The 25,334-nt window shown below is 48.8% G+C and overlaps 1 protein-coding gene across 2 annotated transcripts in view; it reads left to right on the top strand.

The window, feature by feature from the left end:
- The window catches only part of STK10 (serine/threonine kinase 10), a 112,572-nt gene that overhangs the window by 3,171 nt on the left and 84,067 nt on the right, over positions 1-25,334 (top strand). For both annotated transcript variants that reach the window (XM_035715150.2, XM_025434245.3), the window contains exon 2: positions 21,891-22,055. In XM_035715150.2, the coding sequence (XP_035571043.1) occupies positions 21,891-22,055 (165 nt within the window). The remainder of the gene's footprint in view (positions 1-21,890; positions 22,056-25,334) is intronic.

Genomic DNA, 25,334 nt, shown 5'->3' on the forward strand with positions numbered 1-25,334 from the left:
TAACAAGCAGGTTTTTCTGGCTGCCGGCACGGTGAGGGCCTTCCTGAGGACTTCCCTGGTGTATGAAGCCTTAGAAATCTCAATTTGTTACATGCTCGTTAGGACAAGACTGACTACAGGTTGCCTGATGAAGTCTTGCAGAAGCTCAGAGCTAGCTCATTTCTAAATACAAAGCAAATGTTACAGTGTATATGTGGTTTCATATTTGTTGTCCTATATCATTTCAAGATTCTTCTTTTTTTTTTTAAGATTTATTTATTTATTCATGATAGACATAGAAAGAGAGAGAGGCAGAGACACAGGCAGAGGGAGAAGCAGGCTCCATGCCAGGAGCCCGACGTGGGACTTGATCCTGGGACTCCAGGATCGCGTCCTGGGCCAAAGGCAGGCGCTAAAGCGCTGAGCCACCCAGGGATCCCTCAACATTCTAATTAAGAATCATCTTTATTCTGAAGATAAGATAGAAAGGGGAGAAAGTGTTTGATAACATGTAGAGTGGAACAAAGCTGCCTTCATGCAGGATGAGCTTTGTGCTACAGCGGCAAGGCGGGTAGTCACGTGCTGAGCACAGAGTGAGCAGACATCTAGGGTTGGGTTAGCAGGCTGAGATGATTTTTCTGCCCCCCTTTTTTTCCTTTATAAAGATATATTTTTAAGTAATCTCTACACTCAACATGGGGCTTGAACTCAAAACCCTGAGATCAAGAGTCACACGTTCCACCAGCTGGGCCAGCCAGGTGTCTCATTTTTCTGCTTCTTGAAAATTACTTTGGTTTTGATTCTATGTTACCTTTAAGCTCTTCAGAGGTTTATGGTTTTGCAAAATTGGGAGTATACAAAGAACATATTTTTTTTTCCGTAAAAGGAAAAACATCTCCCTAAGTCCTGTCAATTGCTCTTGACATTTTGATATATTTCCTTATAGACTTTATCATTTTTTTACAGTGAAAAAAATGTTTTAATTCAGGTTGTAATTTTATATACCTACAGTGTTTTATACCATCTTTCATTCCTCAAACCTCTTTCTGTAATATTTTTAATGTTTCCTACATACATTCTGGGATGGCTCAGTGCCACCTTGATCTTAATCTTATTGGATATTTAACCTTTTAAAAAGGATTTTTCTTATTTATTGGCCAGGGAGGGACAGAGGACGAGGGAGAGAGAGGATCTCAAATAGACTGTGTGCTGAGCGCACAGCCCCATGCAGGGTTTGATCCCATCACCTGAGATCCTGGACTTGAGCTGAAACCAAGAGTCAGATGCCTAACTGACTAAGCCACTCAGGTGCCGCCTTTTTTTTTTTTTTTTTTTTAAACAAGTCACAGTTGTTTAAATGCTTATTATATATGTGCCAGGCCTTGTGCTAAGCACTTTATATAACATAGTCGGCTCTGCTGTAATGTAAATATGCCTTCCTAAAAAATCTTCATGCTGAGCAAAATCAGTAAGAACAGCCGCTTTTTAAGACATGGTCCAGGGCACCTGGGTGGCTCTATAGGTTAAGCGTCTGCCTTCAGCTCAGGGCATGATCTCTAGGTCCTGAGATCAAGCCCCGCCTCAGGCTCCCTGCTTGTGGGGGAGTCTGCTTCTCCCTCTCCCTCCTCCTGAACTCATTGTGCATGCTCTCTAAAATAAATAAGATCTTAAGGAAAAGATACAACACTTCACTACCACGGGAGACCATTAAAAAAAGGGGGGGGATCCTAAAAAAAACCGGTGGTGCAGTTATACACAACTTTGGAGATGAGAAATAAATATTACAGTAAACACAACACTGTAGAGTGAAAGAGACGTGCAGGGTGCTGTGGCCGTGGGTGCGGGAGCCGTGGCTGCTTGAAGGGGTGGGAGGAAGGTTATCTGAAATCAGGTGCTGAGTGGGACCCCCCAGTGCTGTGTGGGCTACAGGTCTTTGATGTTTAAGGTGCGCATCTGAGCGATGTGGGCATTTCTTTGCCTCTTGGCTCAGCTGGGTGCAGTTTTCTGTGTTCACCTAGTATTTCTGGCCCACAAAACTGCACACAAGCAAATGGGAATTAAGCATTTTGATGAAATGGTTCTGTAGTATATCAGTGGTGTTGGGATAAAATTGGCATTTCCAAAGTGAGCATTATAGCAGAGCTGCCTGGTGATGAGCAGGTTTGCCATTAAAATTCTTTTTGTGTTTTTTAAATCCTGTTTTAGGCTAGACTCTCAGAAGAGAATTATTGGGTGGAAAGGTTTGCCTATTTGAGGGTAGATTTTTAAAAGAAAACGAGAGAAGGTAGGAAAGGCTCCCTTTTTCCCCTTGCTCTGGGCAGGCGCCAAACCCTGAGTTCCTCTGGGGCCCTGGATGGGTCCACCCTCCATGGGGACCTCAGGTGCCTTCCAGCTCAGAGACCCATTGTTAACCTTCACCCTTGAAGTGCCACATCCTGGTTTTAGACAAAGCAGAGGTTCAGTGAGGTGGGAGCTAGCTGTCAGGCCTTCCGCCACTCCAGGCCGGGACCCTGCTTTCACCTCCTCTCATGCCCTTAGGTTTAAGGCCTGGGTTTCCGCTTCCTCTGGGGCTGCCCAGGGCTGGGCCTGTGTGCCTCCCCTCCTCCTCCGGAAAGAGTTCTGCCCCTAGGCAGTAACCTTATTTCCGCTCAGCCTAATGTTTTTAAATAGAAGTCCTTGCTATTGTGAGTGGGTTCCTGGCTTGGTCCTAAACTCAAGTGGCCCGAGCTTCCTGGGGTGTCGCCTGCCACGGGGGTCACTGGAGCAGCTGATTTAGCACTGAGGCTGTTTCTTGCTGGCTCTGGCTGCAGGAACTAAACAACTAAGTAGATCCCCACCCCCCACTTCATGCAGGACCTCCTGGCCTCCCAAGGTTACCCAGACCAGGGGATGACCCCACAGGCTGCCCACCCCACAGCCCTGGGAAATCAACCCTGCATGGTCACTCCCAGTTTCAGCTGCTGCTGAGGATGGTAGGACAAGGTGGTTAAGGGAAGAAATTTGGGGTTCCATGGGATCTGGGTTTCATGCAGAGCCAGTGACCTCCAGCTCTGAGCTTCAGACTCTTGTCTGTAAAGGGAGTTAGTAATTGGGAGCATGGGGGCGCTGATGGAGTTGAGGAGGTATGATACCTTTAGCACCTGATCCCCACCCAGGAAGTGGGCATGAAAGGAAGATACTTTGTTATTGTTGATGCTTGTGGTATTAACAAGAGAAGGTCCTGGCCAGTTACTGCCGCTTCACTGGGGACAAGGCAGAGTGTTTGTAGTGAGACCCAGCCAGCGTGAGGTCGCTCCGTGGTGAGGCAAGGATGGAGACTACACCAGGTGGAGTTGTCACATGCAGGAAACTTGCAGCAAATAAGGAGATCGGGCTTACCTTCCAAAGGTGAATGAAACTCCCTAAGCACGGGGGAAGGAGTTCCTTTCCTTTAGGGCTAGGATGCACATTTAGAAAGGGGAGCCTTGAGATCCCTGGGTGGCGCAGCGGTTTGGTGCCTGCTTTTGGCCCAGGGCGCGATCCTGGAGACCCGGGATCGAATCCCATGTCGGGCTCCCGGTACATGGAGCCTGCTTCTCCCTCTGCCTGTGTCTCTGCCTCTCTCTCTCTCCCTGTGTGACTATCATAAAAAAAAAAAAAAAAAGAAAGAAAGAAAGGGGAGCCTTGTCACTGTACGTAGAGGCAGGCATACGGTCACGCTTACATCTTAAGGACACAAGCCTATCATACACAGATTGTATATTATGTTAATGAGGCTTGTGCTCCTTGGGTGGGGACTTTAGTATGCTAATGAGGGGAGGGTAACTGTCAGTTACTCCTGGGGTCCTTCCATGGTCCATCTGGGTGGTCTGGACTGCTGGACCTCTGTGCTGGCAGTCATTAGTGTTTGAGGGGTAGTTTCGCTTCCCATCATGGGATGCTGTGTCCGTTGTGTCTTTTGTGGGAGTTAAGAGATGAGTTGGAAAGACGAACCTAAGGAAAAATGTGGGACAAAGGTCTATGTGACCTTGGGGTCTAGACGGTAATAGCAGCTGGTCTCTTACACTAGGGCTCCCCCACCTTGGTGCTGTTGACATTTGGGTGGGAATTCTCTGTTGCAGGGGCTGCCCCCACACATGGTAGGATGTTAGCAGCATCCTTAGCCTCTCTTCATTAGAAGTATCACCTCACTCTTTACCCCCTAGTTGTGACAAGCCAACAATGTCTCTAGACATTGCCACGTGTCCCCTTGGGGGGGGGGCAAAATTGTTCCAGTCGAGCATCCCTGCCTCATCGAAGTGAACTGGCTTGATCCAGTGTGGCGGACAGTATTCATTCACGGTGATGTGTCAGGTCCCTGAGTGTCTGATGAAAGAATGAGGCTTTGCAGCCAGATGGACCAGGGGCCAGATCCTGGCTGTCCCACTTCGCAGCTGTGTGATCTCAAGTGCTAGGCTGGTGTCTGAGCCTGTTTGCTCATGTGTAGGGTGGGGCTGAGACGCGTACTCACCCCACATGTAGGGCACAACATTTGGCTCATAGGAAGTGCTCAGTGTGGCCAGTGGTCTCCCCAGCTGCTAGGTGTACTGGGTAGGGGGAGGAGAGAGAGAGGTTCTGCTGGGTGGGGTGAGCTGTAGCAGGACAGGGGCAGGGCTCGTGGGGAAAGGGGAGGACTTCCACCAGGCAGAGGTGGTGATAGCAAGCTGAGAAGCTTGGCCCAGAAGTGAGGCCACAGAGTGAGGCCTGAGGTTGCCAGTCGGTGGCCCTGGAGGCTTTTATGGTCTGTGGACTGTTTGGTGGCTCCCATGGTGGCTGAACCAGATTTGAGGCGATTGCCAGCATTTTGAATCCTATTTCACATAAAAGCCCCCCTTCGTCTGGCTACCACCAGTGAGTGCTTTCTCTGTATTTAGGAGTCTGTTTTTGGTTGTTTGTTTTGTTTTCTGGATTCCACATATAAATGAAATCATATGGTAATTGTCGTTCTCTGACTGATTTAGCATAGTATCCTTTAGGTCCACCCAAGTTGTGTCACATGGCAAGATCTTTTTTATGGCTGCCTAATACTAATATGTAACACCGCATCTTCTTTATCCATTCGCGGATCGGTGGACACTAATCAGTTGCTTCCATATCTTGGCTATTGCGAGTAATGCTGCAGTAACCGTAGGGGTGCAGATGTCCATTTTTTTTTTTTTTTAGATTTTATTTAAGTGTTTTTTTTTTTTTAATTCGTGATAGACAGAGAGAGAGAGAGAGAGAGAGAGAGGGAGAGAGAGAGGCAGAGACACAGGCAGAGGGAGAAGCAGGCTCCATGCAGGAAGCCTGATGTGGGACTCGATCCCAGGACCCTAGGATCATGCCCTGGGCCAAAGGCAGACTCTAAACCCCTGAGCCACCCAGGGAGGGATTCCTTGCAGATGTCTTTTTAAGGAGTGTTTCCACTTTCTTTGGGTAAATACCTAGTAGAGGAAATGCTGGGTTGTATGGTATTATTATTATTATTTTTTAAGATTTCTTTGTTTAGAGAGAGTGTGCAGGCTGGGTAGGATGGGAGGGGCAGAGGGGGAGAGAGAGAGAATCTCAAGCAGACTCCCTGCTGAACACGGATCACTTGATCTAAAAACCCTGAGATCATGACCTGTGCCAAAATCAAGATTTGGATGCTTAACCAGCTGTACCACCCAGGTGCCCTGGTGTCTCTGTTTTTAATTACTTGAGGAAGCTCCATACTATTCTGCACAGTGGCTGCACTGATTTACATTCTCCCCAACAGTGCATGAGGCTTCCTTTTTCTCCATATCCTCTCCAACACTTGTTGTTTCTTGTGTATTTGATTTTAGCCATTCAGACAGATGTGAGAACTCATTGTGGTTTTCGTTTGCATCTCCCTGATGATGAGTGACGATGAGTATCTTTTCATGTGTCTGTTGGTCACCTCTTTTTTTTTTTTTTTTTTTTAATATTTTTATTTATTTATGATAGTCACAGAGAGAGAGAGAGAGAGAGGCAGAGACATAGGCAGAGGGAGAAGCAGGCTCCATGCACCGGGAGCCCGACGTGGGATTCGATCCCGGGTCTCCAGGATCGCGCCCTGGGCCAAAGGCAGGCGCTAAACCGCTGCGCCACCCAGGGATCCCCTGTTGGTCACCTCTTAATAGTATATTCTATCTGACCTAGTATATCCAAAGTATCATTTTTTTTTAAGATTTTCTAAAAAATATTATTTATTTATTTATTCATAGAGACACAGAGAGAGAGAGAGATGCAGAGACACAGGCAGAGGGAGAAGCAGGCACCATGTAGAGAGCCTGACATGGGACCCTATCCAGGGTCTCCAGGATCACGCCGTAGGCTGCAGGCGGCGCTAAACCGCTGCGCCACCGGGGCTGCCCCAAAGTATCATTTCAACTTAAAATAATATAGAATGAAAAAGATACTTGCTTATTGATTTTTTTAATGTAATTTTTAAGTGATCTCTACACCCAGCTCGAACTCACAACCCTCAGATCTGGAGTTGCATGCTCTACTGACCGTGCTAGCCAGGTGCCCTAAATTAAGAGATATTTTATATTCTTATTCCACACTAGCCCTTTGAAACCGGTTTGTGTTTTGTGTTCACAGCACGTCTCAGTTTGGACTAGCCACGTCTCAGGTGCCCAGTAGTGACATGTGGCTGCTATGCTACGCAGTACAGATCTGGCCTCTGATGTTCACCAGCACCCTGTATCCTCCTCTGACCCCCTCTGTACTTGTCAGTTGCCTCCTTGAGTCCACTGGTCAGTGGGTTTGGGAGCTGGGCTTGGCTTGAGGGGCTGACCAAAGCAGGGCCTGATCAAAAGGGGCCAAGTCAAAAAGGCTTTGGAATGCCAAGCTGAGGGATTTGGTTGTGATGATTTTGAGCTCAGCTAATGTCCTGCTTGTCCTGAGTCCCAGGGCCTGACCAGGTCAGTCTCATGCAGTATTAGAGAGGAGCTACTTTTGGATGGTCACCAGAGTAGGGGAGCTGGGGGATGCCAGAGCCAGGTTTCCTGGTTGCTGAAGGTGGGAACAGAGGGGCCACACCCTGGTAGCTAGAGCATGTGGGGTTGGGAGAGAGCCAGAGCTGTGGTTGGGGCCCAGGTCAGAGCTCAGGGAGAGGAAGTAAGTAACTGATGGAAGGCACCCAGCCCAAGAATGAGATGTTGTATGTGGGTGGGAGGCAGGGAAGATTCTAGAGAGCAAGGGATGGTTGTGAGGAGGAGGCAAGAAAGCAGACAGTGTGAGGAGGGGAGGGAAGCTCACCTTTGCCGGGGATCAGAGATGGCACAGGAACTTGGATGAATTTCTAGAGTTAGAGCCTGGCTTTCTACCTCTTGTGGGTTGTATGATCCTTTTTTTTTTTTTTTTTTTTTAAGATTTTATTTATTTATTCATGAGACACACACAGAGAGAGAGGCAGAGACACAGGCAGAGGGAGAAGCAGGCTCCATGCAGGGAGCCTGATGTGGGACTCAATCCTGGGTCACCAGGATCAGGCCCTGGGCCGAAGGTGGCACTAAACTGCTGAGCCACCCGGGCTGCCTAAGGGTTGTATGATCCTGAGAAAAGTACTTACATGTCTGTTTGTGTCTTTAGCTGCAAGGAGGTGCTAGGAATTGGACTATCTCATAAGGGGTTTGAGGGTGAAATGACCCATGGAAACCACTTGGCTCAGGACTTCAGGAAAGCTCAAATAAATGTTAGCCATTAGAATGATTAATTGAGCACCTACTGTGTGCCAGCCATGTAGGTTCCAAGGTGAGCAAGGTAAGTGAGTGGAGTTGTCCTTCTTATCTGTTGATCGTTTATGCTTCTTCTGAAGGCCCCACAAGAGGCAGGGGTTCACATCCTCACTCCACACCTGATGACGCAGAGGCTCAGGGAGGCATGTTGGTTGATTTACTTAGGCTCATGTAGCTTTTCCATGGCAAGGCTAGGACTTGAACCCAGGTGTCTCTGGCTAGGAGCCTGTGCCCTTTCTACTGAACCATATGGAGGGGAAGACGAGGGGTGTGAGGAGAGGATCCAGGGTCACTTCAGTGTGGTGTCTCCCTGTGGCTTTGGAGTTGGTGCCCAGGAATGCCACCCTCCTTCCTAGGCCTGCCTCAGCTGGGTTTGAGCCCTGAGATGGTGGAGGTGGTGGTGGCCTCTCGCACAGAGGAAGTGGTGATGGGTGTAGGCAGGGCTCGGGCTCACAGAGGAAGTGGCAGGGGAAGTGGGCCAGCATCATGGTGAGGAAGCTGGGTGCTCCTGGCCTCCTCCTGGAGCTCTGGTGGGTGTGGGTCTGCCGGTGCTATGGCATCTTAAGGCTCTGGGTGCCTCTGGGTGCTGCTGGCAGGGCAGGGCAGGGAGGCCTGTACCCAGAAGAGCTTCCTCCCTTCCCCATTTTCCTCACCCCTTGTCCCTCCCTCCACTGCACTCACCTGCCTCTTCACTCACTCTTCTCTCTTCCCCTTTCTCTCTGCTTTCCCCTTTGCTACTTTTTTTTCTTCCTTTCCCCACAGCTTGCTTATTTTGTTTTCTTACTGACAGGCAACACCAGAGCCGGGATTCAGGCCGAGACTCAAGAGGTTTAACCACTGTTGTGGTGACTGAAGAGTTAACTCTAGCCAGGCTCTGTGCAGTGGGGGAAGAAGATGGGGCCAGGGAGAGGAGTGGAAGGGAGCACATCCCTTTTCCGTCTCAGGATCTTTGCCCTTGCTGTTCTCTTTGCCTCCTACTCTCTTCCTGCTACTCTGCACAGCCAGGCTGCTCCTCATCCTGTGGGTCTCAGTTCCCATGTCCCCTCTCAGAGAGGCCTGCCCTGACCACCCATCCCTGACCAAGGGGACAGCTCTCTGCTGATTTCCTTCAGAGCTCCAGTCACAGTGGGTTTCTTTTGTGTGTCTCCTTATATTCTTGTCTCCTTATATTCTTTCCTCTCTGGAAGGTATAAGGTTCCTGGAGGCAGGGAGTTTTTTGTGGCTAGCATGGTAGATGCTTAGTTTCTGCTGCGTCAGTGAACAACGAATGAGTAAGTGGCAGCCCTACCTTCCTCCCTTTGTAGGCAGGCCCGGCGCTGAGAGTATGAGTGTAGGCACAGGGATCAGTGCTGAGCTTTCTCCTGGTTTCCCTGCCTTCTTGCTGTGTGATCTTGGGAAAGTCACCTACCTCTCTGGGCCTCAGTGTCTTGAGCTATAAAATGGAGGATCAAAAAGTGCTTCCCTGAGAGAACTTGGGAGGATCAAGTCGTGGCCGGTCCTTAACATAGTGCTCAGCAATGGAGGCAGAAGTGAACATGGCTGTCATTGTCATTGTGCTGCTGATTATTTCTGTTGATTGACCTGACTGGCTGCCTGAGGATTGGCAGGCAGAGTCCCTGGAGGCCCCTGGTCCACCTCTTCTTGTTTGTCACGCAGGAGGCTGCCTCTTGCATAGGAGTTAGTGTGATGCGTTGCTGGGGGTCAGCCTAAAGCTTCTTTCTCTCTTGACCTGTTACGATGATGAACATGATTCTGTGATAAAGAGGCTCCATCCCGGCCTTTGGGAGCTTCACAGTCTTGGCTCTGTGCCTGCCAGTCAGTCTGGGGGTGGCCCAAGCTGCTCTGGTTGGTGGAAGAGCAACATTCATGCCTTGAAGGGCACGCCTGCCTTTGCCCTCCTTCCTGGAAAGCTCCAGCCTGTTTTGTCTGGGAGCCCAGGCCCAATTCTTGGCTTCTGAGGCTGTTGCCACCATCAAAGCTGGCTTTGTCACCCTGAGGCAATGTCCCCGTTGGAGCTGCCCTGCCTCCCTGTTTGGCCTTGAGGTTCTGTCTACCTTTGTCCTGCGTCTTGGTGGGCTCTGGTGCTCTAGCTCTTTCTCAAGCCTCCTCCTTCCTCAAATGCCCTCCACCCCCACCCCACCTTGAGGTGACAGGAAACTTGCTGCTCCTGTTGACCAAGGAGGGAGGACCCTGTGTTAGTGAGGAACCAGTGCCAGCCCTGTTCCGAGCCTCTGCTCTGTCTGCAGACCATCCACTGTGGTCGAACTGCAAGGTGACCCTCAGAAGACCTGAGGAGCACCCCGCACTTCCCACGGGAGCCCCGCCTCTGAGGCTTCTGCCTTGGTGGTGCCCTTCACCTCAGAAGTCCCAACTCGGCCATTGTTTTACTGTGTGACTTTGGGCAAGTTACATGGCCTCAGCTTCCTTTTCTGCAAAATGGGAATAAAACCAGCTCTCTCACAAGTGGGACATAATTCTTGTCCTGCACCATGGAATACTGGCGGGAGGTACTCCCAAATGCTAACGGCAATTATCTCTGGGATTATGGGTGGGTTTTTTCTTTTAATTGACGTAGAATTAAAGTACAGTATTCTATTAGTTTCTTTTAAGTGTACCACATAATGATGTAATAATTGTATGTGATACTCAGTGCTCACTACAATAAATGTGGCCACCATCTGTCACCAAACAACATTATTACAATATTATTGGCTGTGTTTCCTGTTTTGTATTTTTAGCTCCATGACTGACTTGTTTTATAACTGGAAGTTTGTACCACTTCATCTCCTTTATTTCACACTCTGCCCCACCTCTGGCAACCACCAGTTCTCTGTATTTAAGAGTCTGTTTGTTCATTTGTTTTCTTATTATTTTAAAAGCAACATGTATTCATTAAAGAGAGTCTTCAAAATACAATATTACAAAGAAGACAAACCACCCATAATCCCTTGAGTGGACCTAGAAGGTGTTCTGCTAACTGAAACAAGGGACACACAGGAAGACAAACACCCTATGATTTCACTTACACGTGGAATCTAAAAAGCAAACAGCACAAAAAGTACTGTTGATTGAAAACTTGGAGCAGTTTTCACCTCTGAGGTTTGGAACTGCCTAGAAAGTGGGGCTGGTAAGGGCACACATCCCCCAGGGTTGTGGTGAAGATGGTCTGAGGGAAGCCCTGTATGGTGTGTGGATGGTGCGGGTCGCAGAGGAGGCCCTGGATAAAGCTTCTTCCTTCTCTCCTCTGGGCCCTTGACCCCAGACTGCCCTCCTGCCGTGATTCAGCACCCATTGCTCTCTGGGCCCTCTGGCTAAAGGGAGCTTGGGAGAGGTGGGAGCAGCGGCCCTGTATCACCTCTCACCTCCTTTATCAGCAGTAGGTGGGGTTGGATCCCCATCACTTTGAAAGAGCTGAGATCTGAAGGCTCCCACATCCCTGGCCAAGTTGGACGGGTTGCCCAGGTTTTCGGTCAAGGCCCTGGCATGGGATCTTTGAGGCCAATCCTATTGGGGCTTGGTGTTTTTATTTGCCAGCTCAGAAGGATTTGGAGGCTCAGCATTTCCCTGCTGTGCTGGGATGGCCCGCCAGGCTTCTCTTCCCCGAGGGAGAGGGTATTAAGTGGCCGTCTTTGGGAGCCATGCTGTTCCACCGCTCTGTGCTTCACAATCTTTGCCATCCTCAAGTGTCTCTTGTTTTGAAACTTGGCCGTCTCATTTGTCACGAGCTGAAACTTGGCCCAGTGATTATTGATAGGGAAGTGGTTTCTCCACTTGGCAGGACTCATTAACTGTGTGTATCCTGCCCAGTCAAAGGCTTTGGCTTCTCCAAGGTAGAGAGGAGACAGCATTCAAAACCAGGGAACAGCGAGAGATCCCAGAAGATAAATACATTGAGGAGAAAATGGATTTCTTGTACTTTCCTCCTGTCTTTATGTGGAAGACATAATTTCTTTCTGTTTGCATGTGGATATGAACACCAATTCATCCATCCGTTATTTTAAAATACTCCATGTATACTGTGGCCGAACATAGGCGTCCAGGGGCCTTCGTTTTCTCTTACTAAGAGCAGAGTAGATACATTGTTGTTGAACAACGTAAAACACACTTTTAGGCTTTTGGAAATAAAAAATACGTAGTCCTAAGTGAGGACCGTAACTGCTGGTAGTTGACCGCTTAACCACGGTTTCTAAACTTTCTCCTGTGTCTCTGGAATTGTCCACACGGCTGTCAAAAGACTATAGCTGGCTTCTTGGCTTCCTGAAGGACACTTAGCTGGTAAGTATTAGAGTTGGAATTTGAAGCTAAGTCCTGTGCTGATTCCACAAATGACTTGATAGACGTTTGCCCATCTCTAGGTTGGGCAAGATGGGGGCACGGCGGGGATGCAGTAGGTTAGGTACCTGTAGGAATAACTTTCTTGGCTACAGTATTGAGGGAATGAGAGAGTCTGGTATTCGTAGAAGCCAACAACAAGGTAGGTTCAAGTGCTTTTTGGGAAAAAAGACTTAATGATTGTTTACTGCCTAGCCCTACTTTTCATTCCTTTATTCCTCTCTCATATCTACCTGTTCTCCCATCTGCCCATTTATGCTCCTGCTTGCTCACACTCCTATCCATCATCTGTCCATCCTCCCACACACCCATTCTTCTGTCTCCCCTCTCTCCCTCCCTCCCATTCATCCATCCACCCACCCGCCTTCCCTCCCATTCATTCATCTATCCACTCATCCATCAATCCATTCACCCACCCTCCCATTCATCCATCCACAGCTCATGTACAAATTTGCCTACCCATTCTCCCATCTTCCCATTTATCCACCCTCCTGTATTCCTGTCTATTCACTGGCTATTTGAGGCCAGGCTCTATGGGGTGGACTAAAATGAATCAGAAATGGACTTAGCCTTTTAGAGCCCACCACCAAGTTAGAGAATCTCTGAACACAAATGACTAGGGTGCCAGGTCTGTGAAGAAAGTTCTAAGAAGGGTAGCCCGCGTGGCTCGGCCATTTAGTGCCACCTTCAGCCCGGGGCCTGATCCTGGAGACCCGGGATCGAGTCCCACGTGAGGCTCCCTGCATGGGGCCTGCTTTTCCCTCTGCCTGTGTCTCTGCCTCTCTCTCTCTCTGTGTCTCATGAATAAATAAATCTTAAAAAAAAAAAAAAAAAAGAACTAAGAAGGTGGAGATTAGTAGTCGGGGAGCTGGGGTTCTGAGAGCACTTCATGGAACAGGCTGCACTTGAGTTAGATTTTGTAGAATAAATACAGCATGGGGAAGGCACTCCAGGTGGAGGAAAGAGCAGAAAGAAAGGCGTGAAAGTAGGAAGTAGAAGGGCAGTGGCCATAGCCTGGGTAGGGGAGGTTGGGGAGGTGGGGGGGTGTATGTGGCTGTTGGGGGGAAGTAGGGGGAGGCAGTGGCATCCTGGAAAGTAGATGGGGCAAATTACCAGGGCCCCGAGTGCCAGACCAGGCTGTTCAGGCTTTGTGTCAGGCAGCAGGGAGCCGTTGAAAGTTGCCCAAAGACAGTTTCTGGTTGAAGGCACTGAGGGGAGGGATGGGGAAGGAGGACTGGCACACCTAGAAGCCAGGTGGGAGCCGCTGGAGATGTTTCCTCTGGGGGAGCAGAAAGCTGGGCCCGCGTCAGGTCCTGACAGCACGTCCTAGCCGGGTGACCCAGGCTAGAGGCCTTTGTTTTCTCTTACTAAGAGCAGACAGCAGTACTTCTGCATACCTCATGGACCTGTGCTGGATACAAGTGGGGTGCTGCTTATCCTGCCTCAAGAGACCATTGGAGGCCTTTGGCTGGCCGCCTTCTTCCTACGGCCCACAGTACCCAAGCTTCTGGAAGGCTAGGCTCTGGCGCACATGCTCCACTCCTCGACTGACTCGTGCTGGCCAGCCAGGGGTGTTAGTGGAATCTGAACCCGAGGCCACATTGGCCGCCTGTCCTGGCTCTGTGTCTGCTGCCCTCAGCGCACCCTGCTTGCATTTCTGTTGGGTCTTTTCCCTGCCCGGAGCCAGTCCTGCTGTGACCTTCCAGGGCCAGATTTCCTCCCTCCCTAATAACATCGAAGCCGTTCCTGTGATTAGTAACAGACCTCACCATGCAAAGATAAAATATTTTTGGGCAGGGACACCACAGCTGTATATTGTAGGACACAGACCAAACCCCTTCTTGGTTCCAGGGCCTGAGCCATATTTGAGCCATCCAGAATCAAGAGGGTGGGGACAATAGCTTTAGCCTTGTCTACTCCAGTCTTTGGCTCTGACCCACACACCCAGGCTGCTCATCTGACAGGTCAGCTGGGAGCCTTCCCTCACGCCTGCTGCCCAGCCAGGTTGCTAGGAGACCTCACTGGCGAGTGATCACCACCCAAGCGGCTTCAACGCACTCTTTGCACTTGAGACCTTTGTTTCTTCCTAGGAAAAAAATATATACTTAGGCTGGGACTGGAACATGGGAGTGAGTTTTAGATGCCCAATCACCCATTTTCTGCCAGGTGCAGCCTTCTGTGAAAAGCTGCCTACTAGAGCTTTGTGCAGTGATGGGAATATTCCGTTTCCGCTCTATTCGGTGGCAGCCATGTGTGGCTACTAGCTGCTACATTGGACAGCACAGCTCAGTGGGTTCCTGGGAGGACGGGTGCCCATCCCTGGATATATTCAGGATAAGGTCAAGATAAAGTAGGCACTTCTGGGTACTGTACCCCTGTCTGTCCTTGCTGGGTCCCCTGTGGATAATTGTCAGATGTCATTGAGTGAAATTAACTTTTTTTTTTTTTTTTTGAGATTTTATTCATGAGAGACACACACAGAGAGAGAGAGAGGCAGGCTCCATGCAGGGAGCCCGATGTGGGACTCGATCTCAGGTCTCTAGGATCAGGCCCTGGGCTGAAGGCGGCGCTGAGCCACTGGGCTGCCCTGAAATTAACTTTCATAAACCACTTGGATTCCTTAGGCTGTGTCTTCAGGTCCTCCTTATTTGTAGGTACCCACAATTTCCCCCAAAGTTCTAGCTTAGCAACAGTTTTATTATCCTGCTTCGTTGACTATTACGGCTTAATTATTTTCCTCATTACTATATTGTCCTCTGATTTTTTTATTTTATTTTATTTTATTTTATTTTATTTTATTTTATTTTATTTTTATTTTTATTTATTTATGATAGTCACAGAGAGAGAGAGAGAGAGGCAGAGACATAGGCAGAGGGAGAAGCAGGCTCCATGCACCAGGAGCCTGATGTGGGATTCGATCCCAGGTCTCCAGGATCGCGCCCTGGGCCAAAGGCAGGCGCCAAACCGCTGCGCCACCCAGAGATCCCTGATTTATTATTTTAAAGGGTTACTTAATATCCCACTAAGTTGACCATTGTCTTACTGTTGAATATTTAGATTATTTGCTTTTTTTTTTGTAGATCTTATTTATTTATTCATGAGACACACAGAGACAGAGGCATAGGCAGAGAGAGAGAGGCAGGTTCCCTGCAGGAAGCTTGATGCAGCATTTGATCTCAGGATCTCCGGTTTAGGACCTGAGGTGGGATCACGATCTGAGCCAAAGGCGGATGCTCAACTGCTAAGCCACCCAGGCTTCCCTTACTTAGATTTTTTGGCTGTTGCTCTGGACTACTGAACAACATGGTCCTAGTACGTTTCTTTTATTGTCTTTATTTGAATTTCCTGGCCTTAAATTCTTAGGAATGAGGGATAAGAGGCTTTAAAAACCTATTGCCAATTTTGTCTTTAGAAGATCGAATCTGGATATTGTTGCCGGTAATGAACGTACCCATTTTAGCACCCGTTTTGTCACCAACACTGGAGGTTCCCATTATTCCTCATTTTTAAAAAATTTCATAAATATAAATGCCTACTTTCTTGGAAGAAGATCCTTGTGGCAGAAGAATCCCCTGGTTTCTATTGCCTGTGGCCTGTTAGTAACCATGTTTTCTACTTGGGTCTTTGTGTCCTAGATTATCAGTTAGGTCCTCTGAGAGGCCTCAGTGAAGGTCACTTGGTTGGTCTTGGTGATTCTTTTTAAAGTGGCCCTTGTTGCATGTGTTTCTTGTGGTGATGTACCTCCATAGATGTCTGTTCTCTGCTGGCATGCCCCCAGAGATGCCAAACTTACTTTTTGGTGGCAAGTGACAGAGTCCAGAAGGGGGTTTATTGGCTCATGTCCCTAAAAAGTCTAAGGACACATCCTGTCTTTAGGAATAGCTGGCTCTAGGTGTCCACAGACTTCATCATTTGCCCTTCTGCATTTGTGGGTCGTTTTCTTTATCAGGGTTTCATCCTCAGGCAGTCTCTGAGGGATTGGCCACATGGACTGTAAGACTCTCCAGCCTTTCATTCTACTAGTTTAGCAACACCAGAGAAAGAAAAAAAAGCTGCTTTACTGATAACTTAACCCAAAAACCCCAAACTAACCCAGAACCACCCAGATACAACCCTGTTGGGCCTGCCTTGGATCCCTTATGCAAGTGTGAACCACTGACTATGGCTGAGAGGGCCAGGAATGTATGGCTGGGCTTGGGCCGTGCCCTAGGACCAGATGGACTCAGTCCCTTGTGAATCCCTTGTACCAAGAGGGAGAAGCAGTTGCCAAGACAAAGGAGAATTGTGAATCTACAAGCAGGGAAAAGGCAGCTGTCCTGGATTGCACCCTGGTCACTGCATTCACTTTTGTGGACTCGGTTTCCTCATCTGCAGAGGGGGTGGGGAGTTGGGGTGTAGGAGTGGTGGTTAATGTTCTTTCTCATCTCTGGATTCTGTGATACAGCTCTTGCCTTGGAGGAGGAGACAGGGACACAGTGATCAGCCTGCAGCTGGGAGGGAAGGGGTGGGCCTGGGGGTTGTCCCCACCAGCTGCTGCTCTGTGGTTGACTTTTAGAAAGCCCCTGGCCCCTGACTGGACTGGCCGGGGCCCCTTGGGTGGGGCAGGGCTCTCTGCTGGGAGGGTTGTCCCCACCTCCTCCAGGCTGGGCCGCACAAGGGGGAAGATTGTTCCTACAGAGGTGCCTGGGCCAGTAAACACAAGTGGCCACTGTGTGTCTGCTCTCAAGGGTGTGGGCTGAGGCGTTAGTCACTGCCAGCCAGCAGTGGAGGGCTGGGCGGGGGCTCCCCCCGTCCTTTGCTAGACCCCAGCCTTGCCTTAGCCAGTGGGAGAGATGGACGTCAGAGGCCACAGACAGCCACTTGTTCTTGATGTGACTCCTTGCCTGTCAACTCCCACAGGTACCCCGTCCACTAGGGTCACCCTTAGTTTTCCAGACCCACCCACTCCCCAAGATGCCCTCTCGTCTGACCATGGAGGGAGCTTGAGCATCATGTCCCCATCCTTCTACTGTACGAGGGGGAAACTGAGGCCCAGACAGCATCTTTGAAGAATTTGACCTTGGGCAGAGTGGTGAGCACATGGACACTGAAGCCACATAGGCCTGAATTCAACTCCCAGCCATGTTATTGACCTGTTGTGTGTCCTTGAGCAAATGACTTCACTTTTCTGAGCATCAGTTTTCTTACATATAAAATGAGGCTCTTAATAGTACTTCCCTGGTATAAAAATTAATTGAGGGGATCATACAGTGTCCTCTTGTGCCCTTTTTAGGCTCCGTGGCTTCAGCCAGTTTCATTTTCCAGCTCTGCTTGTAAGCACATGTCCCAGCAGCTCCAGGCCTGCTGCCTCAGTGCTGGAGGCTAGCATAAAGCAGGGTTGGGGCAGCCTCAGGCTGCTCTGCTACTGTTCTGAGCTTGGATCTCATTGGCTAGCATGATCACATTCTTCTTTCTGAGCCAGTCATGTTCTAATTAACCCGTTCGAGTCACCCACCTACTTCTAGAATGGAGGTGGAATCTGCTCCATTGCATTTTAGAGACTGGGAATGAGCGCGGGTTCACTGAAGAAAAATCAGGAAAGGTGAATTTTGTCATGGGAGGGCAATGATTCCCACCACCAGTGCTCCTTCTAGGCAGAAGCTGTCTTGTTCACTGGACAAGTGCCTCACCTGTAACATGAACTCAGTGAATACTGGTTGAATGAATGGATAGGGAATGAGCTGATTCCTGGCAGCCTAGTGTAGTGAGGAGAACACTGGACTCAGGGGTCAGGAGACCACCACAGCTCACAGTCCTGGGTGGGTCCTCATATCACTTGGAGCCTCAGTCTGCTAATCTGGGAAATGGGCATGATGGCTGACACCTGCCTTACTAGCTTATGGGTGGATTAAATTTTGGTACGTTTAGTACTTAGCAGCTGTCAAGCACATTGTTGGTTGTGATCTTCATTATCTTTAGAAGTGGGAGATGGAGCAAAGAACCCTGAGTGCTCACCAAGAGGGGCTGGTTGGGAAGAGATTTGGAGCTTAGGTTCTTTGAGCAAGGTGGGCTTGCATTTGGATCTGCTATTACCCCCTGCCTGTCTCCCTAAATCTCTATTTTCTCATCTGTAAGTTGGGAATCCTAATACTTATCTCCAAGGGCTGGATGGAGGATGGAGTGAGAAATCCTATTTAAGGCCCGTCTGGGCACACAGTGAGTGTTCAGGTGATGTTAGCTGTGTTTATCATCAGCCACTATAGCTTCCTCTGACATCCAGGTGAGCAGATAGCTGCCTCAACCAGGCTTTTAAAGAATTTGATTTTGGCCAAGTGACCTTAGGCACCACGATTGCTGCCAGCTAGCCCCTTTCTGGCAAGCTCTGGGCTCTGTAATCTAAGTGAGGTGCTGGGCAGCGGGTGTTGCTCAGTGTTGACACTGGCGCCCAGCTGGAGGCCCAGCCCTGTGGTCAATGCTGCCTTTCAGGGGGATGGGCAAGGCTGGTTTTGTGAACTCCTAGGAAACAGCCCCACTTTGGGGAGAAGATACTCTTTTAGGGAAACCCAGGAGGAGGTGACGTGCAGCCTCATTTCCCACCTCTCAGGAGTGAAAGGTGAATGCTTGAGGGGGTGGCCTATGCCCGTTCGCTCTGTCCCCGCGTGCTGCTCTGGCTGGGGGTCGGGAGAGCACGGTCGGGGTGGGTGCTGTGTTCACCCAGTAAAGGAGCAGAGCAGGCCTTACCTCCTCTTCTGGGTTTGGAGAGGAGGAGGGGTGGGAGTGTTGTGCAGTGGGTAAACCCTTACCCACATGGTGCTCTCACTGGACACTTGAAAATCAACATTACCAGAAATGAAAGGGCAGGTACATAATCTGTGTGAGGGAAGGAGTGATCACGAGAGCACTAGTGCCCAATGGCTGATTCATGACTCTCTCAGGTGTTCTTTTTTTTTTTTAATTTATTTATTCATAGAGATGCAGAGAGAGAGAGAGAGAGGCAGAGACACAGGCAGAGGGAGAAGCAGGCTCCATGCAGGGAGCCCGACGTGGGACTCGATCCCAGGTCTCCAGGATCACGCCCCGGGCTCAGGCGGCGCTAAACCGCTGCGCCACTGGGGCTGCCCTCTCTCAGGTGTTCTCAACAAGTTTTCAAAACCGAGTATAGGGGAGAGGCCCCCCCTCAGACAGGGCGAGTGAGCCGGTGAGTTCCAGCACCAGGACTGACCCTGAGGAATGGCCCCACGTGAGATTCCCTCCTCTGCACCGGACTCCCAGGCCTGGTGTGGAAGGGGCGGTGTGGGGGCAGGGTGGGTGGGGGTCCAGACCAGCCCTGTCTCCTGTGTTGCTGGGGACTCTGCTTCAGTCTCCTCATCTGTGCACAAGGTAGTAACAGCACCGACCTTGTAGGGTGCTTGAAGAGATAAATGAGTTAGCACATGTTGAAGTATAGACCAGTGACCTTGATCAGTAGGAGATGATTGTTGTCGCTGTGAAGGGGCCTGGTGACTTTGCAGCTCAGTTAATAGAAACAGTTACCTAAACTGAGAATAAATTTACAAATGAGTGTAAAAATTGGCTACTGGCCTCACTCCCTTCCAGAAGGTTCTCTGGTGAGGATTGACACCCCTTCTCAGTTCCCTTCCTCCTATAAGCATGCTTTCTAGTCACTGGCACCTTGAGGCCAGGGGCAGGGTTGCTATGTCTCTGCTTAACAGACTGGGCCCCCCAGGCGCCCCTGCTCGGTCTCTGCATGGGAGGGTGGCCTTGTACAGAGCTGGCCTGGGAGCATTCCTAGGTGGCTGTTGGCATTTGGTTTTAGGTAGAGACTTCTGAGTTCTGGAGATGACAGGGAGACCTAATAACAGCAGTGGAAAGTACACAGAGTCTTGGAAGTTAGAGGACCTAGATTCAGATTCTGGTGCCATCACACTAGTTCCAGCCATGCCCCCTCTCCGAGCCTATAGAATGGGGGCACTAAGATGCCCAGAACTGGTGTCATATGAGGTGATGTGAATACCTATTGTCCTTCATGGGGTTCTAGGCATGCAGAAGCAGCTGGGCCGTCACCATTTCCAGTAGGTCAGGTTGCAGAGTTGGTGAAGGTGGTGAGTGGCATGTAAAGCTGTCCTCAGGAACGCACTGCAGTGGACGCTAACGGCTGCTTACGAAGTCCAGAGCAGCTCATTTTCCCCATTCTTTCCCATGGATTGCGATTCCAAAGTTCTAGACGAGTGGCCTGCTTTTTGGGCCCATGTTGTAGGCAAGCGTGCTCTCTGAAAACCCAAGCCCCACACAGCACAGTGGGCGAATGCTCCCAGCAGCCCTTGAGGCCCACAGGGCTTGTGGGTTCTCCTCCCTTTTCTTGGACACCAGCTGCTCGTGGCTGGAGTTGCTTGTACCCACTTACATGATTATTTTTCTCTTGCTCTCAGTTTTTAAAATTGTGGTAAAATATGCATAACATAAAATTGATGATTTTTTAAAAGATTTTATTTATTCATGAAAGACACAGAGAGAGGCAGAGACAGAGGCAGGGGGAGAAGCAGGCTCCCTGGCAGGAGTTTGACGCAGGACTCGATCCCAGGACCCAGGGATCACGACCTGAGCTGAAGGCAGTTGCTCAACCACTGAGCCACTCAGGTATCCCTCCCTTCCTTTTTAAGGCTGAATTTTACCACTTGTTTCTCCATTCACCCGTGAGTGGAGATCTGGCTTGTTCACACCTTTTGGCTTTTGTGGATAGTGCTCCCATAAACATGGATGGACAGACACCTTCTCAAATCCTTGCTTTCCGTTCTTTTATTTTTATTTTTATTTTACTGATTTATTTATTCATTAAAGACAGAGAGAGAGAGAGAGAGAGAGAAGCAGAGACACAGGCAGAGGGAGAAGCAGGCTCCATGCAGGGAGCCTGATGTGGGACTCCATCCCGGGACTCCAGGATCACACCCTGGACCAAAGGCAGGCGCTAAACCGCTGAGCCACTCAGGGATCCCTCTCTCCCTCTTTTTCATCAAGTAAACTTGTTATACTGGTGAAATGCATCAAGAACGCACCGTTCTGCTACAGTTGCTGGGTACTTAAAGCCCTTGTTCATTTTACTTTTAACGTATGGGAAATGATGCAAATAAATGTATGAAACTTTCCTATTAGTGTTTTTAAACAATATGCAAAGAGCCCTATCTCTCCCCATTTTAGGTGCCTTCCTAGCCTGCTATCAGGCAGCATGTTTCCAGAGTTTTCTATGCATTTACATGTAGTCGTGAGCATTTATGAAAGCAGTTTTCCATTTTTTTAAATTTTCCATTCTTTTTTTAAATTTTTATTTATTTATGATAGAGAGAGAGAGAGAGAGAGAGGCAGAGACATAGGCAGAGGGAGAAGCAGGCTCCATGCACCAGGAGCTTGATGTGGGGTTCGATCCCAGGTCTCCAGGATCGCACCCTGGGCCAAAGGCAGGCGCCAAACCGCTGCGCCACCCAGGGATCCCAATTTTCCATTTTTTATAGAAAAAAGTATCCTACCACTTCATTGTTCAGTGACTTGGATCTCTTACTGAGCAGTCTTTCCATGGTGTTTGTAGAGCTATGCTATTCTTATATTTTTACTCATCCTGTAGTATGGGATCATGTTAAAAAACATGATTATTAGGAAATGCTGAACACTGTTTCTCACACATGCCCCCTGCACTGACGTGCTGAGCAGCACTAGCCATTGGTAAGAACAGCGGATCCCCTGTTTGGCCTTGCGGTCCCCATCCGGACCTCTGGGCTGTGTTGGCATTCCCGCGGGCCTCTCCGAGCTGGCTTCCAGTTTCCTGCCAGGCAGGCCTTGTTGACCTTCTTTGTCTCCCCTTTGCAGGCCAAGAACAAGGAGACAGGTGCTTTGGCTGCCGCCAAAGTCATTGAGACCAAGAGTGAGGAGGAGCTGGAGGATTACACGGTAGAGATCGACATCCTGGCCACCTGTGACCACCCCTACATTGTGAAGCTCCTGGGAGCCTACTACTACGATGGGAAGCTGTGGGTAAGAGCCACCTGCCTGCCCCCTCTTGGTCCTTGTGGCCCGGTAGACTGGAGCTAGCCTGGTTCAGAGGTCCTCAGCTCTTCCTTAGTGTTTGCTTTGGGAGGAAAAGGTGAAGTAGGGGGCCCTGGGCCCCCCCCCATCCTTCCCTTTCTACAGAGCCTCCCCACTTTTGCAGGTAGGGGCAGTGGTTTGGAGGAGGAAGGAATTCTAAAGTTCTCCTGCCGGGCCTCAAGTCCCAGAGCTGCCACTTCCAAGTTGGAGAACCCTAGGTGTATTCTTAACCTCACTGCCTCGGTTTTTCCAACTGTAGGATGGGGGTAATAATAGAACATAGTTCGTGTGGTTATTACAGGGATTAAATAAATTAATTCATGATCAGCACTTAGAGGTGTGTACCTGGCAGGTTTAAGAGTTTGGTGACTGTTGGCTGTTTTATTATTTGTAACAGTGGCATCGTTACTATACCACTGCTTTGGCTGCTACGTGGGGATTATTTTCAGTGCAGCACTAAGCACATTCTCCATCAGCAGCCTTAGTTTGATGTGCATAGTGCAGATGCTGCTTCAAGCCCCACCTTCCAAACCCAGCATCACCCCCCAGCTGGTCTAGAGAATTTCCGCAGCGCCCCTGGTTTTCATAGGATGTGTCTGCTGTGTAGAATGCCTGTCCTGTGGACGGACGCTCTTCTAGGATGAAAGCCTCTCAGTTGATAAAACCCAGACCGCCTAGAACATACGTGTTTGTTCAAACTATTTTTCAGCAAGTGGTTTTCTTTTTATATGTAAAGCAACATACTTATGTCCCTAAAACTCAGTTCCACATTTGTCACAAAATCATGTGCAGGAAAAGTCTCCTGTGAATTCTAGATGCTCTTGGGAGACTGTGAGAATCACATGTAGATGTTTTGCAGAGGCAGCTGCGGGGCGGCAGGGCTGGGCGCCTCCAGTGGTGCTGGAGCTGGGAGAGCGAGCTGGCCCGGGCACGGGTCCGCATTGCCGCACACAGCAAGGTTAACTGTGATTTGGTGGTCAGCAGGGGATGTTTTCAGCATTCGACTTCCTACCATGCTAGTTTATTATGTGTATAGAGTTACATTTTAGGAAATTCATGGAAGTTTGGTGTTGATAAGTAGTTCGTGATCATCTTTCCCATTTAAAAGAAGAGGAAGCACTGGGGTGGCTCAGTGGTTGAGTGTCTGCCTTCGGTTCAGGGCATGATCCCGGGGTCCTGGGATCGAGTCCCACATCAAGCTCCCTGTAGGGAGCCTGCTTCTCCCTCTGCCTATGTTTCTGCATTTCTGTCTGTATCTCTCATGAATAAATAAATAAAATCTTAAAAAAAAATACGAGGAAATAGACCCCAGGTTTTTTTTTTTTTTTCTTCACAGGATGCCTGCTTTTTACGAACAGACTACTGACACTGGATGGGGGGAAATCTGTGTTTCATTTGAGTAAAGAATCCTGCTGTTTAAGAAATCTAAAGGAGAGTTTAGAAACCACTGTCAGTTTATCCCTTTCATTTCACAGAAGTAAAGGAAGCCAGGGTGTGAGGGGAGTGAGAATGTGGCCTCCCTAGCCCTGCCCAGAGCTCTGTCCACTGACACTCAATTCTGGATAGAAGCCAACTTTCCTTTGCCTCTCAGAGTATCTCCTTGGGGAACCTCCTGGATGTCACTGGGGGGATAAAACCACCATTACTTGATTGCTAGCTGCCGATACCAAAACCCTTCCTCACCCACCATCCCCAGGTGCCTCAGGAGGTGGTGAACAGGATGAAGACACAGGCATAGAGAAGGCACACCCGCTTGCTCATAGTCACACACCTGTGCCTACGTGTTTCCTCTGTCCTGATTCGTGGAGCTGCTTTTAAAAAAGTTCTCTTTTAAGAAATTAAATATTACATCTATAGTTACCAGAGAAAAATGAGAGCATACAGAAAAACAAGAGAAAAAAAAGATTAAAACCATTAGAGTTTTTGTACCAGATAGCCACTAATAACATTTAGAACATACTTTTCCTAGGTTTTTAAAAATACATACACATACATACCCATATCCACAGGCTTTTTTAAAAAAAGGAGGATTGAGGGCAGCCCGGGTGGCTCAGTGGTTTAGTGCCACCTTCAGCCCAGGGTGTGATCCTGGAGGCCTGAGATCGAGTCCCACGTCGGGTTCCCTGCATGGAGCCTATTGCTTCTCCTTCTGCCCGTGTCTCTGTGTCTCTGCCTCACTCTCTCTCTGTCTCTCATGAATAAATAAGTAAAATCTTAAAAAAAAAAAGGATTGATACCATACTTATTACTTTACCTTTTACCTCTTTTTATTTAAAGTCTATTTTTTTAAAGTAATCTCTACACCCATCTTGGGGCTTGGACTCACCACCCTGAGATTAAGAGTTGCATGCTCTACCAACTGAACCAGCCAGGTGCCCTATTTATTTAAGGTCTATTAAGAACGACGTTTTTTTTTTTTTTTTTTTTTTTTTTTTAAGATTTTACTTATTTATTTATGGGAGACAAACAAAGAGTGGCTTCCTGGCAGAGCCTGATTCAGGACTCGATCCCAGGACCCCTGATCATGACCTGAGCTGAAGGCAGGTGCTCAACCACTGAGCCACCCAGGTGCCCCAAGAACAACTTTCATGTCAGTGGGGAAACACTTGCATTTTCATATTTGTAGAATTCCATCTTCTGACCATGTGACTTTCTGTTATTGGGCATTTACACTGCTTTTTTTTTTTTTTTTCTGTTATAAACAAAGTTGTGATGGGCCTCTTTGCATTTTTGTGTGCTTGTCTGTGAACCTTTGTGAGAAAATTTTTAAGCATTTTAAGTGTCTGTTGCTCAGCCAGCCTCACAGAGCCACTTTTCGTCTTATATAAAGTTTTCCCATCTACCTGCCCACTACCACACCCACCCAGCATTCATCTGTTTATCTGTCCATCCATCCTCCTGTCTACCCACACAATCTTTATTGGACTGCTGATGATGTACTCATTAAGAAAAACATCTTTTATATGTCTGTCTTCATTATTGATTGTGGCTGGGTACCAAGTTCATGACTTTCCCAGGTCCGAGATAATACGATCCACAGGTAACGTTCACCTAGAGCTTACTCTGTGCAAGACCTTTTGCTGTTGCATTTTACTAGGATTATATCATTTACTTTTCATTCTGCGGGGTAGTTCCTTTTCCCCCATCTTACAGATGAAAATGAGCAACAAAGAGGTTAACAAGTTCCCACCCAAGGCCATGCAGCTAGAAAGTGCAGAGTTGGAAAAC

This window comes from Canis lupus, chromosome 4, assembly GCF_003254725.2.
Source record: "Canis lupus dingo isolate Sandy chromosome 4, ASM325472v2, whole genome shotgun sequence".
NCBI lineage: Eukaryota > Metazoa > Chordata > Mammalia > Carnivora > Canidae > Canis > Canis lupus.